Here is a 19,279-nt window from a genome sequence, read left to right as displayed (position 1 = left end):
TGTGTGTGTGTGTGTGTGTATATATATATGTGTGTGTGTGTGTGTGTGTATATATATATGTGTGTGTGTGTGTGTGTGTATACACACACACACACATATATATTTTAAATATATATATTATTTATCAAAATCTTACAATATTTTCTATTCATTTACTTTTATATTTTTATTTACCTTTATATTTTTATGTAGAATATACAGGCTCTGACCCACTTAGAATGCAACACAAGCACACTACCTCTTAGAAGCCCCTCCTTCCCTTAATTTAGTCTATCTCCTCAGCATCCCATTTAATTCATAGCACTCTATGTGCAAAATATTGTGTGCAGTCTGTCAGGTAACACCGAAAGGGAGGAACCTGGGAGGTAAATTACAAATGTCTGTATCCCAAACATTTCCACAATTCTCAGCACCCAGGGGCATCCAGAATAACTGCTGGGGAGGGGCATGAACAGCCACAGAAGTGTAAGATGAATATGGACAAAATCTTTGGGCTTGTTCAAAGAGTTCAAGCCCTTGAATATTTCACAAGGCTTAAACATACAAACAAAAGGAACAAAGGAAATGGAAGAAAAAGAGAATAATTAGAAATAAGTATTTATCGGGGCGCCTGGGTGGCGCAGTCAGTTAAGCGTCCGACTTCAGCCAGGTCACGATCTCGCGGTCCGTGAGTTCGAGCCCCGCGTCGGGCTCTGGGCTGATGGCTCAGAGCCTGGAGCCTGTTTCCGATTCTGTGTCTCCCTCTCTCTCTGCCCCTCCCCCGTTCATGCTCTGTCTCTCTCTGTCCCAAAAATAAATAAATTAACGTTGAAAAAAAAATTAAAAAAAAAAAAACAAATAAGTATTTATCCTCAGCTTTAGTTTCTGTTAAAAATAGGGTGATTTTTAAAAGTTATGCTAATGCAGCTTGCAAAACCCAAAACAAAACTCTTCTGTACCAGAATTATAATTATACAGAATTTAAGTCATTTTAGTGGATCCTCCCTTCCCCCACAGGCCACATGAGGACTTTGTGAAATTTAGAGAAAACCCTCATTCCTCAAGTCGCTGACTGCCAACTGCCAGAAAATCACCATAATTGTCCACATCCATAATCACTACTTTGATGGTACTTCTAGGAATTGCATAGTCCCTAATTCGTACAACTGATACCCTGCGTCCCTCAGTACCCCCTAATTCTACTTGCATTTCTCCCATCCCCTCCTCAATCATGTTTAAGAACTCTAAGTGACATTAGACTTAAAACATTAGACTTTAGATTTGGAGTGAAAATTTTACTTTACCATTTCTCTGCCTAAGTGCCTGATGCAGATCCAATTTATTACATAACCTTCCAAAGACTAAGCAACTATTGCTATTCAAACTTTGTACCTGGTATTAAATGACCTATTAAGTAGCAAAGCAGAGACCAGAAAAGAGAGGCAAAAGATAACTGTTATTTGGTTGTTATGCAGATTTATTTGGGAGGAACTGTATTCCAGTCATGATAATCAGTAAGTTCTGGAATGACAAACTTTTCCTTTTAAATCACATTTTTCTTCATGAAAGACAAAACTATACTTTTATTTTTTAAAATATATTTCAAGGACACCTGGGTAGTTCAGGCAGCTAAGCATCCAAATCTTGACTTAAGCTCAGGTCATGATCTCACAGTTCCTGAGTTCAAACCCTGCATCACGCTTCACACTGTCAGTGCAGAGCCTGCTTGGGATTCTCACTCTCCTCTCTCTGCCCCTGACTCTTAAAATAAACAAACTTATATTAATTAATTAATTTACAATTCCAGAATTATATGAAGCCAACATGAAACTATAGCAGTATTTTTTGTTGATGGGTGGTTTACAATTATGTTGGATACCACTATTAATAACCTTTGAAAATCTATAAAGGTATTTGAAGGGAATTTAGAATAATCATTTTCTATTCTGATTGTGTTTAAATCAGCAAATGAATCTCATCTAAACAAAATTTAGGCAAATTTGATTTATTTGATTTTAGAATTTAAAAACTCCATGGTAAAGTTTACCTAAAACTGTTAGTCCTTCATCTGAGTTGTTGGATGTGCTTTAAGTTCAAAGTATGGTATCTTTGAACACACTCTTTAATTCAGACTTCATCCTATTTCCTCTATTTGGACTGACATTACTCGTCACTTCTAAGTCACTACATTTTAGTCTGAATTCATGCACACCCAGGAAGTCCTCCAGACTCTTGAAGGTAGTATTCATTTCATTTAGATAACCTGAGTTTTTGTTATGAGCTGGGTTCAGTGGTCTGCTGGTGTTTCCTTTGCCCCACGTGCAGTTGGGCACCAACCTGGGAAGGTTAACATCACCTGAGGCTGGGCTAAGCAAACCTCTCTAAAGGGTAACCAAGAATTTCAGTTAAAACAAGGGTAAGAAAATTCAGGCTAAGGTTAGTTTTTTTGCCCAATGATATCTGTTCAACTTTTAAAATTATAGCAAATTTTTAAAAAGCTAAAAAGAAAAGCACCCACCATCCTGAGACGTCACCAAAAGGAATTACGAACGAGACAATTACCAAAGTATTTTCTTTTGAGAACAAAAGTTTTCAAAGCTCTGTATTCCTAAGGATTCAATCATGTAACCCCTGTACAGTCTATTAGGTAGGACTAATAATAAGAGACATACACTGATACAGAAAATTTAGTTTTAAAAATATTTGTATTACAGAAATGTATATAATATACACTCATTCATTGATTCATTCATTCTATGAACATTTATTGAGTCCTTTGTATGCAGTTTCAAATATATATTCAAGTAATTACTACACATTCATAGACCATATGAATTATCTACTTATTTTCTGTTCTGTAACAATACAGTAAGTTTAGAATTTCCACATTTCCATATATTCATCTATGTTAGTGGAAGACACTAAGGATTTCCCAAACACTTCCTTGGGTGGAAAATACAACCAACACATTTTTTTTTAGGTTTTATTTATATAAGTAACTTTTACACCCAATGTGGGGCTCAAGCTCACGACTCTGAGATAGAGTCACGTGCTCTTCTGACTGAGCCAGTCAAGCACCCCCAACAAACATATTTTTCAATCAACTCCTGCTGCTGCCTAAATTACACAAAATCAACCAATGAAGAACTAATGGAAAGAGAGGAATGAAGCAGCAAATAGAGACTAATCAAACACTTAGTCTGGGGGTTGAGAGCTGGGGGTGCCTGAGGAAAAGCTCTAGAACATCTGGGAAGTTAATTTAAAAATGGCTTTTGGATTCAGGCCTTGATAAAGTCTTCCAAAAAGTTGAAAATGCATCTCACAACAGGGCTCCACATAAATCCTCATGAATTTGTATTAATAGTTGACTGATATTCCATCACTGTTCAGGAGCAAGAAAGAAAATAATACCAATCTAAGACCACTCTACGCCAGTAAGATTGGTACTTGAATCCATGGGTTTGGACTGTATACAGGACAGAAGAGCCAGGTGGTTGGGACAAAATAAAAAGATGAGTTATCATGCCAAGTTGCATTTAAAGCAGGATTTGGAGCTTCTGTTAGAAGGCTAAAATCAAATGAAATACCAAACAGCTCAAGCAGATTTTGACCACAGTGTGGCTAGCTCGTCATCAAAGACACAAAAGTTCAGTGCCTTGTGAAGGGAAAGACATTAAAACAAAAGCAAACACACTGTGCTGGAAGATTATTTGTTCGATAACTACCAAGGTCTAACATAGTTTTCCTTTATCCTCATATTTCTGCAGAATATTTAAACTTTCTCTAAGGCTAAAATAAATATATAAATAAACAACCCCCATTACACATTACTTCTACAAACAAATTGTGGTTTCAGGCAATGTTAATCAACAAAAAGAATTAAACAAGAAGTCTTTAAAATTAGCCATGACCTTATTTATGGCTTCATTAGTTTCAAGATTTCATTTGTTGGGTTGTTTATGTCACCTCAGCCTTTAATTTAATTGCTGCATCTCTAACTATATTAGAATAGCTTAATGAATGGTGATTGCTTGTTTTTACTCACCAAAATTTAACATTTGCAGAACATAGAACAACCAAAGAACCATTTAATTCACCCATGTATTTCATGAAGTTAGGTTTATACTTTTAGCAGATCTTCTGTTAGAAAAGTCAGATGTGAACGAGTATGACACAGTCTGATGTAATTAGGAATGAGGCTGAAATGGGAGGTCTTAGAGGTCCATAGACACCATGCCAAGGGCTCAGATGCATCATGGGGACAATGAACAGCAATAAAATAATTTTAACCAAGAGAATGAGATGTCAGCTCTTTATTTTACATAGAAAACTCCAGGTATTGGGAAAAGCAGGGATTTGAGGAGAATAAGACTGGAGTGGAAGCAGGGAGATGAGTTAGCAGACTCAGAGAAAAGATGTGGAATTATTTAGAATGTAAAATTGGTAGGCCTTGGTCACTGAATGGGGGGAAGGGCAAGGAGGCTTGCTGCAAAAGAATGGTTTATGTGTTGAGGAAATATATGGATGGTGATGATATTCTTTGAGATTAGGCCCATGAAACTAGAAGAGGTGAATTTGGTTTTGGATAGGTTGGGTTTAGGTGCTTGAGAGACACAGGAAGATCTGCTCCTAGCTGGTAGTTAGCTCCAAGGATCTGGGGCTTAAAGAAGAGGACTGGGCTAGTGCAGATTACCCATCACCAGTCCCATGCAGTAGTTAAAACTCTATCCCAAAGAACCACGTAGGGAATAGCAGTGGTCCAGAGCTATTTCCATTAGCAGGCAAGGAGAAGAGAATCTTAAGATAAAAAGAGAAACGGAGGCAAACCATTAAGAGACTCTTAAATATAGAGAACAAACTGAGGGTGCTGGAGAGGTGTTGTGTGGGGGGATGGGCTAATAAGGAGGGCACTTGTTGGGACAGGCACTAGGTATTATATGTAAGTGATAAATCACTAAATTCTACTCCTGAAATCATTATTACACTATACATTAACTAACTTGGGTTAAAATAAAATTAAAAAAAATAAAGATATTCTGTCTTCTTGAACACAGACAGTAATGTCTCTTACATTGGCTGTAGCAATGTTATTCTAGACATGTCTCCTGAGGCAAGGGAAATAAAAGCAAAAATAAATTATTGGGACTACATCAAGATAAAAAGCTTCTGCACAGTGAAGAAAACAATCAAAAAAACTAAAAGACAACCCATAGAATGGGAGATGATATTTGCAAATGACATCCGATAAAGGGTTGGTACCTAAAATATATAAAGAACTTTTACAACTCAATACCCCAAAAATAATCTGATTAAAAATGGGCAGAATATATGAACAGACATTTCCCCAAAGAAGATATCATGATGGCCAACAGATGAGAAGATGCTCATCATCACTCATCACCAGGGAAATTCAAATCAAAACTACAATGAGATATCACCTCACACCAGTCAGAAAGGCCAAAATCAACAACACAAGAAACAACACAAGATGTGGAGAAAGGGGAACCCTCTTACACTGTTGGTGGGAATGCAAACTGGTACAGCTACTCTAGAAAACTGTAAGGAGGTTCTTCAAAAAGTTAAAAATAGAACTACCCTACGATCCAGTAATTGCACTACTGAGTATTTACCTTCAAAATACAGAAACGTTAATTCAAAAGGATATATGCACCCCTAAGTTTATTACAGCATTATTTACAATAACCAGATTTTTAAAGCAGTCCAAATGCCCAATAGATGAATGGATAAAGAAGATGTGATATAATATACAAAATGGAATATTATTCAGCCATAAAAAAGAATGAAAGCTTGCCATTTGCAATGACATGGATGTAGCTACAGTGTGTAATGCTGAGCTAAATAAGTCAGTCGGAGAAAGACAAATACCATGTGATTTCACTCATATGTGGAATTTAAGAAAAAAAAAAACAAATACACAAAGGATAAAAGAGACAAAACCAAGAAACAGACTCTTAAGTACAGAGAATATACTGATGGTTGCCAGCAAGGAGATGGGTGGGGGATGGGTGAAACAGCTGATGGGGATTAAGAGTACACTTATCATGATGAGCACCATGTAATGTACAGAATTGTTGAATCAGTATATTGTACACCTGAAACTAATATAACACTGTGTTAACTACACTGGAATTAAAATTAAAGGCTAAAAAAAAAGAAAAAAAAAAGAAAAAGAAAGGAAGGAAGTCAGAAAGGAAGAAAAAAAGCCAGAGAGGAAGTAGGAAGCAAGAGGTAGTAGTACGATACACAGAAACTCAGAGGACAGAGTTGCAGGAATGCCGCCGAGTGATCCCAGGTGGAAAGAAGAGGAGTGTTTATTGGCTCTAGGAGGCCGTTAGGAAACTATAATTATATTGTAGTTCTGGAGGTCAGAAGTCCGAATGAGATGGGTTTCACTGGGCTAAAATCAAGGTGTCAGCAGTGTTATGTTCCTTTTGGAGTCTCTAGGGGAGACTGTTTCTTGCCTTTTCTAGCTCCTAGAATCCACTTGCTTTCCTTGTCTGGTGGCACCTTCCTGTCTTCAAAGCCAGGAGCACAGCATCTTCAGATCTCTCTGACTCTCCTGCCCCCTCCTTTCACTTATAAAAACTCTTATGATTCTATTGAGCCCATTGGGATAATCTGGGAAAATCTCCCCACTTTATGATCCTTAACTCAATCAGATCTGCAATGTTCTTTTTGCTGTACAGAGCAACACGTTCAGAGGTTCCAGGAATTAGGGCATGGGCATCATGGAGGGGGAGGGTAGACTGCAGTGTCTACCACATGAAATGCAGGTGGTAAAGAAATGTGGGAAGGAAGACACAGCCGTCTATATCAAATCTAGATTAATCTTTCAAGAAGTTTGGATTAGAAGAGGAAAAATAGGGCAGAAAATAGCTAGAGGGTAAAAAATGATTTTTTTTTAACAGCATGATAAAGATATCTGCATGTTAACCCACTGTGTGGGAGAGTGAGCGGAGAGGCACAGGCTGAAGAAGGGGCTGAGGAGGACTGATGGAGCAGGCTCCTTGCAGCGTAGGGTTGGGGCTGGAAGAAGGAGAGTGACCTACAACAAGCAGGGAGAGAGAAGGAGCCTGGGCTTGGATGCAGGTATGTGGTAGTTTTACAGGAGAGGCATGTTGAAGGGAACAACAAAGTTTGGGACATTTCCTGAGGTGAATGGAGCTGGCCAAGGTCAGAAATGGATAGCTTAAGGGCCCTGAGAAGGGGCCACGGTAGAGCACATTAATTAGCAATGGCACCAACATGCAAAACTCATGATGACAGGAAGATTTACCACCTTTGAGCACTGCTTTCTCACATTTCAAGAAAAGCAAAGGTGAATAATACAAAGCAAATGTAAGTAAATAAAGTGGTATTGACTTTCTGAAGAGCAAATACAACTTTGTTATGTGACCCAACATTTTAAAAAGAGCACGTGTTTAATAACTACCTATATCTAAGAAAATTCATTTTGTTCTATGTTTGTCAGACTTCCCTTTTGACACAACTGGATTTCAGTTTTAATGGGGGAAAAAAAAAACAAGCTCACAAAGGTCTTTTCTTTTAAAATCCACATTTTCTTTTTAGTGGTAAAATGCATGCAAAAAGCATATGATTATGGTATTTATGTTTCCATTAAGGTGTTCTGAACAAGCTGGGGGAGTCTAGCCTGCTATTTCCCTGCTATTTAGATTTACAGCGGCACAGTACCTATTTTATTTCAATTATACTTGAGGACAATGCACTCTTGGTGGCAAATGATTGCATGGTGACAGTCAGCAAATGCCCATTAGAGTTGCCTTTCTGTGGAGTTTTAACTACAGATTCCGGCATCTGGATATAAAAGTATGAATTGCCTGGTGTCCTCAAGTAAATAAAAATACTATTGACCAGCATTTCATCATTTCTTTATTAGAATTCAAAGCATACTGAACTTTTAAATGGGAGTTGTTGAACTCCCATGAAACTTTTGGTAAGTGTCAAGAAACCCTGATTAAAGTTTATGAATATCACACCTGTAAGTTGACCTTTTAAATAAAATGACTATTTAACCATAGGTTAACAATGGACATAAATGATTGCCAAGATAAAGTGGTGCCCATGGGGTGCGTCGGTGGCTCAGTCAGTTAAGCATCCAACTCTTGCTCTTGGCTTGGGTCATGATCTCAGAGTCTTGAGATCCCTGCTTGGGATTTTCTCTCTCCTTCTCTCTCTGCCCCTTCCTTGGTCATGTGTACACACACACACACACACACACACGCACGCTCTCCCTCAAAATAAATAAATAAACATTTTTTTAAAAAACTGTGCCCAATACAGAAATTATAAATTAGTTCACAGCTTTACTGTTAATAGACCTTAATATACTAACTTATATTAGAGTTCCAATTTCGTTTTATTTGTTTGTTTTCATTAGCTCAAGAAAAGTGTTTTCCAGGGGCGCCTGGGTGGCTCAGTCAGTTGAGCATCCAACTTCAACTCAGGTCATGATCTCGCAGTTTGTGAGTCCGAGACCCATGTCGGGCTCTGTGCTGACAGCTCAGAGCCTGGAGCCTGCTTCAAGTTCTGTGTGTGTGTGTCTCTCTCTCTCTGCCCCTCCCCTGCTCACACTGTGTCTCTCTCTCTCAAAAATAAATAAACATAAAAAAAAAAAGAATAGTGCTTTCCAAAGGGTGAATGGACTAACGGTTGCTTTACAGTCAATTGAGGTGCTTGTTGAAAATCTGGGTTCTTAGCCCTCAACCAGACCTACTGACTCCAAATATCTATGAAGGGAGGGCCACAAAACTGCATTTGTGAGAAGCATTCCAGGTTCTTTGTATACATGCTGAAATGTGAAAAATCACTGTTCTAGAATGCAGTCTGTGACAGTTCTTGAGATCATGATTCCTGCCTGCCTGCCTTGCCTGAAGATACCTTAGTGTAAGTAGAAATGCTAACATTTTAGGGGCGCCTGGGTGGCGCAGTCGGTTGAGCGTCCGACTTCAGCCAGGTCACGATCTCGCGGTCTGTGAGTTCGAGCCCCGCGTCGGGCTCTGGGCTGATGGCTCAGAGCCTGGAGCCTGTTTCCGATTCTGTGTCTCCCTCTCTCTCTGCCCTTCCCCCGTTCATGCTCTGTCTCTCTCTGTCCCAAAAATAAATAAACGTTGAAAAAAAAAATTAAAAAAAAAAAATAAATAAATAAAAAAAAAAAGAAAAAGAAATGCTAACATTTTAGACAAGGTTTTAGAAATTCAAGCCTCCACACCTCCATGGAGCTTTGCAAGCTTGGAATCAGCAAGAATTTCATGAGAGTAGAACACAAAGAACTTCAAAGAATTCCAGGAAAGCGCAAAATGAAGTCCTTCAAACTGTCAAAGGGCTGAAATCAGTTGAGAGATCACATTCTTACAGGACTATCCCCTGACTTACTCTCAAATAAGCCATTTTACAGTACCCAGCACTTATAAGTACTTACATTGAAGAAGGACTCATTCAGCAATGGCTTATACTGAACCCAGGAAGTCCTAATTTAAGGAGAAACTGTTCATGATGTGATGTATAGAGAATACTTAGAGACCAAGCTACTCAATGACTAAAGTGGTATAAGGAGAGGTACGTGCACACACTTTTGCACGTATGTTACGTATAAGGAATAAAACCTAGGTCAATTCATTTCAGTGACATTCTTTGCTTGTTCCTGCAACCAGGAGGGGATGCTGTGCTTTCCTGAGGAAACGCCCATTTCCTAAAAGCAATAGCAACATTAAACATTTAAATAGGGCTTACAGTGGAGTAGGCATAGTGCTAAGTGCTTTATATGCATTAACAGACTTAGTCCTCCATAAGCCTGGTAAAGTAAGTGTCATTATTATCCCCACTTTACAGATGAGGAGAATGAAGCATAGAGTTTATACAGCTGATGGTAGATGAACCAGAACCAAACTTGGGCAGTGTGCCCCATAGTTCAGGCTCTTATATGTTACATTCTACCACCTCCTACTCTATAACAGGATTGTTGATAGAGGTTAGGAGTTACCAGGAGATAATGGTGTATCAGAGTGAAGAAGGATGTCTGCCAGCAGACATTTGATTGATAAAGTTTATTTAAGTAGAGGCTAAATAAAATGAAAAGTAGAAGAGCTAATTGAGCATCAGTGGACACTTTTGCCCACTACTTATTTTCACAAAGTACTGTGGAAATGAATTGACCAGGGGATAGTCCTCCAATAGATAGCCTTGATCTAAGGGTGATCATTCCCTTTGGGCTCTTGTGTGTAACCTACTAGACTCAGAATGCTATTTGGCTCCATGAAACAGAACCTTGAAGGTGGGTGACTTAAATGAGGGGCTCAGTTATACAGGTGACAAAAAGGGTGGGCATGCTAGGACTAGAACAGTGTTTCAAGGGGCCAGGTTGCGTCTCTCTTCCTCCACATGGCCATCATCCTCAAGAGTATTAGATAAACCCCACTTTGGAGCGTTCATTCAAGTTCTAGGCAGGAAGAAGGGAAAATGGCAAAGGGAAAAAGCTGAGTTGACTCACTTTTTTCCAAAAAAAAAAAAAAAAAAAAAACCAAAAACTGCTTTATAGAAAGTTCCAGCTTAGATCCACTTCGAACTCATTTGCCAGAAAGTCACATGATCACCTTTCACTGCAAAGGAGCCTGGGAAATTGAATTCTTATCTGGGCACACTGCCACCCTGAACAAAATTGGGATTCTATTAAGTAAAGAGGAGGGGAAGAATAGGTATTGGTGAGGCAGGTAGAATGTCTTCCACAGTGGAGAGAAATGTATCAGAAAGCACTGGATCGGACTCTCAAGTACTCTAGCCAGCTGATGATACAATGACCAACAGGAAATACAATCTTGCCAAACAAATAAAGCATCATGAATCATTTACATGGCTAAATCTTTGAGGCCCCTGGTTATAATCAGGATAAAATGTAACTACACCACTGTTTTTGTGATTTTAAGCCTTGTTATTCATATAAAACAGAAGGGAGGGGTTGGCTTCTCTTTAGCAGCAATCCAATATGAAAAGGGCATTAATAAAAAGGCATTTATAAAAAGTAGTAAAAATGACACTGTAACCAACACATATAGTCAGATGATAGTTCATGTGTGAATCAAATTAAACAAGCATAGAAATATTTCCAGATGTAGTATGAAGGTACCTTGTAAAAGAAGCATTTTATAAATAATATGTGGAAATTGAAAAAATATCCTATTTTGTCATCAAATTCACAGCATTTAATGAATTATCCCTGGCTATTTCCATGCAGAACTATCAGATCCACATTTCTGACTGTAAGATCAAAACAAAATGATTAAGCAATGAAACTCAGAATACTGCTTTCTTACTGAACAATCAAAATCCCAGAAATACATGCAGGCTACACTTCAGATTGTCGACTGACTACTATACTCCCACAAAATCCAAAAATTTGAATAGTAAAGTTGCACCGGTTCACCAATTGGATATTTTGGTGAAATCCAGTGAACTGATGGGAGTTTCTTTATTGGCTATATTCTTTGTACAGGAAATACACTCTGAACAGTTTCAAGTTTTATGATTTCATTCAAATGATTATTTTTAAATTAATATAATCATTTCTAGATCGTCTTATAAGTGTATTATTTCACTGTCTGGATTTAAGTCAACAAACGTGAAGGCACCAAGAGATGGTTTTTTCACTGTCTCAAATTACTGATACTTAAAAGAAGGTTGGACTTCAGGCGTAATTGATTCAATGATGCACCATACAGGCCAAAGGTAGCTGGGTACACACACGCATAAGAACTGAAGAAATTTTGCTGAGAAAAGAGACAGGGGAATGGAGTCAGCCCTGGGCTTGTGGGGGTAGACAAGCAAACCCAAATGAACCTGCCATGGAGCAGCCACGACCGTATTAATGATTTGTGCAAGAGTTTGGATTTTAAAACACATTATTGGCCACATTAAATTAATGTTGTTCATTTGAATGTAATGGTTTTGCTGTTTTGTTTGTATTTAATTTGTAAAGATGTTTGGTTTTATAGTTGTATAATGGCTGTAAACAGAAGGAGTTTAGTCCTATTTTATTTTTAAACATATTTAAGTAACATTATAATCAAAACTATTTAATTCTGTACTGCAGAACGAAGAGATTGTCCTTTAAAAAGAGTCTCTATACTACTCAAGTCTGGGAAACACTTTTAAACCACTTTATTTCTGACAGAAAAAGACAATGGAGGTGATACCATTATTTCCAAGCCAAATTCATATTCTGTGACTGGTTGGTAAAGATGTACTTTACAGGTGCAGTAAGTCCCAAGTTCTTGTATTACTAATATAATTTCATAATGGTGTTTGATGGACATCTTGTCCCTTGCAAAAATAAGAATTGCAGAAAACTAAAAAGTTTCTGTGATCCTTTTTAAAGAAAACATTAAGTATATCTCTCCTGAGTTGGCAGTGCCTTAGAAATTCTCTAGTCCAATCACCATCTGGGGGCACAGATGCAGAGAACTTAAGGTCCCCAGTGGTACACAGCTGTCAAGGCCATGCATGAGTGAGGCCGAAAGGGGCTTTTGAATATAGTGATATCTATGATGTGATTTCTGAACTGCTCACTGTCTGGTCTGACTCATCCCCAAGACAAAGCGTCCTCTGAAATGTTTTGCCAAGAGGCTTTTTGTTTTTGTTTTTTAAGTTTATTTAGTTATTTTGAGAGAGAAAGTGAGAACGTGTGTATCAGTGGGGAAGGCGCAGAGAGAGAGGGAGAGAGAGAATCCTAAGCAGGTTCTGTGCTGTTAGCATGAAGCCCTATGCAGGGCTCAAACTCATGAATCTTGAGATCATGACTTGAGCAGAAAACAAGAGTTGGACACTTAACCAAATGAGCCACCCAGGTGTCCCCCAGTGGCTTTTTGATGGAAATTAGTGAGGAGGCTGAGTTTTAGTGTGGGGTCAGCATGGTGCAGAGCCGAGACCACAGGCAGGGATGCTGAAGCACAGTAGCAAACGGTGCTCTGAGCACATAAGCTCTTTTGAAAATTTGCAGACATCTTCAGGGGAGATTTAGACTCTTGCAGGGCACTGGATTTTAGACTGGGGTTTAAACAATTGCTTCCGGCCCTCAGGGACTGGAGAGATCCCTCCTGACTCCCATCTTCCATGGCAGGTGGGACTCCAAAGCCATGTGAACAAACCACTATAAGAACATCCCCTACTTTACCAGATTTTTAAACTAGATGCAGAAGCTGTTGGGAATGATTCATATTTTTATCAATGACCAATACAACATTAATTTTCTTTCAGTTCTTTCGAAAGTTACCAATAAGCAATGCCAGTGTTTCTGCTGCCCTTTCTCCCAAGAAAACACACTCGATGGGACATTCATGGCCTTCAAGTGTGATCTGCCCTTCTACACACTGCTTTTACAAGTACAGCAAAAAAAAAGTAAGAAATTTCTTAAGAAAATGTTACTGTTACTGATAATGAACTTATTCTTTGAATCTTGACACATCAATGTTAGTTAACAAGCACTCTGAATCTTCAAAGTGACCACACCAATGTGGTTTAAATAAACCATAACCTTCCATGTTAACTTATATTACTTGCTCATCAGGGTCAACATCAAATAGATTTTCATAAAACAATGAAGAAAACCTAAAATCCAGCCAAAAGAAAGAAAGAGAGAGAAGAGAGAAAGAAGGAAAGAAGGAAAGAAAGAAAGAAAGAAAGAAAACAAAAATAATCTGACTAGGTAGAGTTTTACCTTAACATCTGCTTCCCCTTTTTGCTACTCTTTAAAATGCTTCCTTCTGGGTTTGCCGGAAGCTTACCTGTTATGTTTGCAAACCTCTATTAAAAATAGCTGGAAGTAAATAACTAAAACATAGGCTGCTTGCAAAATGTAGCAGCAAGATAACACGTGTGTGCTACAGATGAAATAATTCCAACTCCTCTGCCGTTTTGCAGAGGTCTATAAAGTGCAGTACCAGAGACCAGCGGCACAGCATCGGACCAGAAAACTTTGTAGAAATGCAAATTTTCGGCACTACTCCATTCCAGGTCTACTGAATCAAAAGTCTGGGGAAGGGTTAAGCAATCTGTGTTTGAAGAAGCCCTCCAGGTCATTCTGATGCAGGCTAACTCTTGAGAACCACACCTTTTAAGTGAAACCTATTTTGAGTGTTCAAAGCCTAGCTCCCCTGGAAAGCAATGATTATAAGAAACTATTATAATGCATGATGAGATTAGCTATTGTTTATGACAATAACAGGCATATGTTTCAGTTAAAAATGAATAATTATTTTCTTCATGAACTAAACTTTATAAGGTGTTTGACTATATAAATGGAGAGGCAGAAAAATAGGTTTTTTAAATGTTTCAGAATTTGAAATAATATATAGCCATTAATAAAAATATAGTCAGTTAAATTCTGAAATAAATATGTAGCCGTTAATTGAGAGTCAACATTTCATTCCTTTGTGCTATACTAATATACATAATCACACCTATGGTCTGCGGCTATTAACAAGCAATTTGAAGACTGACTATATTAAACATCTCATTCACTAATTCTTTCATAATAGAAAATCATGTTACCAAAAAAAAAAAAATATATAGGTCCTTTAAATCATAAGTCAAACAAACCACGGCATTCTCCATCTGTTTAATTACCATAACTAGAGGTGCTGTTAGCAACAAAAGGAAATTCAGAATTACAAAGTAAAGGTTAGTTCTCCAGTCTGAGACCATTTTAAGAACAAGATGAAATATGCTGGAATCATTAGAAAAGCTGTCAAAACCTCTGCTCCTCTTTCCATTAGGCTTTGATTTGTGTAAACTCAATATTTTTAGACACAACGGCTTTCTAAAGGCCATTAATAAAAGGCAGCCGTGGTTTGAGAATTGATGAACAATCTACTCCCTTGTCAAAAACTATATAAAAGTTGATTTGGAAGCAATACCTTGATTGCTCCTGCAGCCTACCTGTCTACAGACGAAGGTTTGGAATTCCGTGGCTTCTTCACTTGGGCATACAGAGTATCCATCATATGCCCTTCTCTTGGGCTCTGGGGTCTGGTGTTGAGAGCCACCGAGCCTTCGTAGGAAGACATTCCCCCATACAGCAACTCATCAGTACAACCCAATGTCCGATGAAAATCTTGGATTTCAGCATAGTCACGCTCTCGAGCTTGTCGCTCTCTAAATTCACGAGTTTTGGCTTGAATCCTGTAAAATTAGAACCAAGTTGACACAAGAGAAACTATGTCTTTTCTAAGAACTGTATATACAGAAATATTCATCAAAATAGGTCATAAAATATATTTTATTTCATGCATCTATAAGAAGATTGATGGTATAAACAATGTTATATACATTTTGGATTGTCAAGGTAACATCATGCATGCTCTGAAATAATCACTTCAGATAGCTTTTGTTCACGTCAGTAAGGCATAGTCATGGTTTACAACTTCATTTAAATTGTCACTTATTAATTAGTTTAAGAAATTCGCCAGTAACAGATAGTTTTTAGGCACCCACTTGGGTCTTACTCATGAATTTTTTTAAGGCAAGAAGTGATTTTTCTTTTTTTTTATTTTTATTTTTTATTTTTATTTTTTTTTTTTCAACGTTTATTTATTTTTGGGACAGAGAGAGACAGAGCATGAACGGGGGAGGGGCAGAGAGAGAGGGAGACACAGAATCAGAAACAGGCTCCAGGCTCTGAGCCATCAGCCCAGAGCCCGACGCGGGGCTCGAACTCACGGACCGCGAGATCGTGACCTGGCTGAAGTCGGACGCTTAACCGACTGCACCACCCAGGCGCCCCAAGAAGTGATTTTTCTTAAAGTTACACACTCACACACATGCTATATATTTATATATTTATGTGTGAGTGCATAATGTATACATCTTACTCATTATAAATATACCGTACACATTCAACATATTACAAAGCCTAAACATAATCCACACCCATAATTTCTCTATTAATGGCAAAAGAAGATCTGTTTAATAACACCAGCTTTGATTTTATGTGATGTATACAGAATTGGCAAATCCTGAGATTAAGGACAAGAAGGCATGCATCCAATCAAATTCTAAAATAAATCTTGAGTGTGTTATAACTAAGAAACAGATCATAAATAACCACTTTTACTGAAGATTGTTTAAGTATTTCCTAAGATTTTTATTGAGCTACTTGGTAGAAAGGCCTTTTCAACTTATAATATACTGATATAATTTATATCCTAGGTTGATTTCAGCTATCTAAAAATAATTAAACTACTTTCAATAGAATTTTAATGATTTTTGTTGGGAAAAGCATTTCTATTAAATATTTACAAATTTAAATGTATACTTAAAAGTGAAGTCTTATTTATATAAAGTAATATTTTAGACTGTGCTTAACATTTCATGACAAAGTTATTTGTTTTTATCATATCTGATGCAGACCACTGCTAGCATAAATGACATAAATATATATACAAAATAATACAGAAAAGATACAAAAGCCACAGAAAGCATAAAAAATTAAAAAACAAACAAACTATGGACCAATATCCCTCATGAATATAGAATTAAAAATCTTTTGCAAAATATTACCAAGTAGAATTTAGCACTATGTAAAAAAGATTATATAACATGACCAAGTGATGTTTATTGTAGTAATTCAAGGCTGGTCCAACACTCAAAAATCAATCAGTGTAATCCAACCTATTAACAGGCTAAAGAAGAAATCACATGATCATATGAATTGATGCAGAAAAAGCATCTGAAAAAATTCAATACCCAACATGACAGAAGCTCTAAAAAAACTAGTAATAGAGCATAACTAGCTTCCTAAACTTGATAAAGAGCATCTACAAAAAACCTATTAGTAACATCATACATTATACATCATGGAGAAAAACTGAATCTTTTTTTGATTTTAAATATTTTATAATGTTTCTTTTTTTGAGAGAGAGAGACAGAACATGAGTGGGGGAGGGGTAGAGAGAGAGGGAGACCCAGAATCCGAAGCAGGCTCCAGGCTCTGAGCTGTCAGCACAGAGCCCAACACAGGATTAGAACCCATGAACCACGAGACCATGACCTGAGCCCAAGTCAGATTCTTAACAAACTGAGCCACCCCGGAGCCCCAAAAACTGAATCTTAAGACGAGGAAAAGGGTAGGGATGTCTGCTCCCCCATAGTGCTGGAAATTCTAGACAGTGCAATCAGCCTAGAAAAAGAAATGGGTGGTACACAGATTGGGAAAAAAGAAATAAAACGATTCTTATTTGTGGATGACATAATGATATATTTGCAGGTCTACATACACAGAAAACCCCAAGAAATCTCAAAGTTTCCTAGAACTAAAGATTGAGTTCAGCAAAGTAACAAGATACATCATTAATACACAAAAATCCATTGTATTTCTATATGCTGTCAATGAACATGGATGCTGAAATTAAGAATATGATGTCATTTACAAGCACTAAAAAATGGAATATATACATAAATCTACAGATACACAGATAAACTAAAGTTGGTTTATAGATATGTATAAACATATATAGATAAATCTAACAAAACATGCATACAACTTGTATGCTGAAAACTATACAATGTTGATGAAAAAAATCAAAGAAAATCTAAAACATGGAGAGATTTACTGTGATCATGAATCAAAGACTCAACATAGTAAAGAAGTCAATTCTCTCCAAGTTGAAATCCAGGCTTAATATAATTCCTATAAAAACCCCAGGAAGATTCTTGCAGATATAGACAAGATTATTTTCAAATTTATAAAGAAAGAAAAAGGATAGAGTAGCTAAACAATTGTAAAAAAAAAAAAAAAAAAAAAAAAAGAATAATAAACTGGGAAAAATCACACTTCCTGATTTTGAGATGGAATATAGCCATGGTAATCAAGACTATGTGGTATCTGTGGAGGGACAGATACACAGATCAGAGGAACAGAATAAAGAATCCAGAAATAGCCAAGTATGGCCAACTGATTTCTTTTAATTGTGCAAGATCAATTCAATAGAATAAAGCATTCTTTTCAATAAATAGTGCTGGAACAATTAAATATTCCTATGCAAAAACAAAAACAAAACAAAACAAAAAAACAAAGCACCCTGAATTTAAACATCGTACGTTATACAAAATAACCCAAAATGGATTACAAATTTAAATGTAAAAATGTAATACTATAATACTTTAGAAGAAAATCGTTAGGACCTAACACTTGCAGATAATTCTTAGAAATACCAAAAGCATCATCCATAAAAGAAAAGACAAATAAATTCAACGTCACCAAAACTAAAAGCATTTCCTCTCTGAAAGGCTCTAATAGGACAATGAAAAGACAAGTACAGACCAAGAGAAAATATTTGTAAACCACATATTTGACAAAGAAGTCATGTCCAGAATATATAGGGAATACCTAACACTCAACAATGAGAACAACAATCCAATTAGAAGAGCAAAAGACAAGAAGCAATTTATTTCTCTGAAAAGTATATGCTGATAACAAATAAGCAGATAAAAATGTTCAACAACAGCAGCCATTAGGGAAATGCAAATTACGACCAAAATGAGCTACCACTACACACCTATTAGATCAGCTAAAAAAGTGAGAATCTCAAATGCTAGCAAGGATGCAAGGAAACTGCATCTAACATACATTACTGGTGGAAATGTAAAATGGTACCATCAGCTGGAAAACAGTCTCGCAGTTTCTCACAAAACTAGACATACACTTACCATTCCATTCAGCAATTGCACTTCTGGGCTTTTATCCCAAAGAAATAGAAACTTAAGTCCATGCAAAGACCTGTACACAATTGTTCATAGACGCTTTGTTTCTTATATTCGAAAACAGGAAATAACCAAAATATGCAACAATAAGTGAATGGTCAAGCGAACCAAAGTATATCCTTATCAAAGAGTACCACACAGCAATACAAATGAACAGACTATTAATATACACAGCAACTGGAATCAATCTCAGGGGCATTATTAAACTATGTGGGAAAAAAAGTCAATCTTAAAGGTCACATGTTATAAGAATTCATTTATATAGCATTCTCAAAATGACAAAATTATAGACATGGTGAACAGAACACAATGGGGTGATGGTGATCACAGTGGGGTTTAGCAACGGTGAGAGCAGGGGGGTGGGTGTGACCATATAATATTAGTACGAGGAAGATCTTTGCAATGGAATAGTTGTTTCTTAATTGCATGGGTGGTTACATGAACCACACATGTGATTACATGACACAGAACTATGTATACACATGGCACCAATGCCAGTTTCCTGGTTTAG

The 19,279-nt window shown here is 37.1% G+C and overlaps 1 protein-coding gene across 16 annotated transcripts in view; it reads right to left on the bottom strand.

The window, feature by feature from the left end:
* PARD3 (par-3 family cell polarity regulator) overlaps window positions 1-19,279 on the bottom strand; it is a 565,232-nt gene that overhangs the window by 141,367 nt on the left and 404,586 nt on the right. For all 16 annotated transcript variants that reach the window (XM_040451006.1, XM_040451017.1, XM_040451003.1 and 13 more), the window contains one exon: window positions 14,947-15,189. In XM_040451006.1, the coding sequence (XP_040306940.1) occupies window positions 14,947-15,189 (243 nt within the window). The remainder of the gene's footprint in view (window positions 1-14,946; window positions 15,190-19,279) is intronic.

Source organism: Herpailurus yagouaroundi, unplaced genomic scaffold (genome assembly GCF_014898765.1).
Source record: "Herpailurus yagouaroundi ecotype Mexico unplaced genomic scaffold, PumYag 203, whole genome shotgun sequence".
Lineage (NCBI taxonomy): Eukaryota > Metazoa > Chordata > Mammalia > Carnivora > Felidae > Herpailurus > Herpailurus yagouaroundi.
This window is presented reverse-complemented; position numbering and strand designations above follow the sequence as displayed.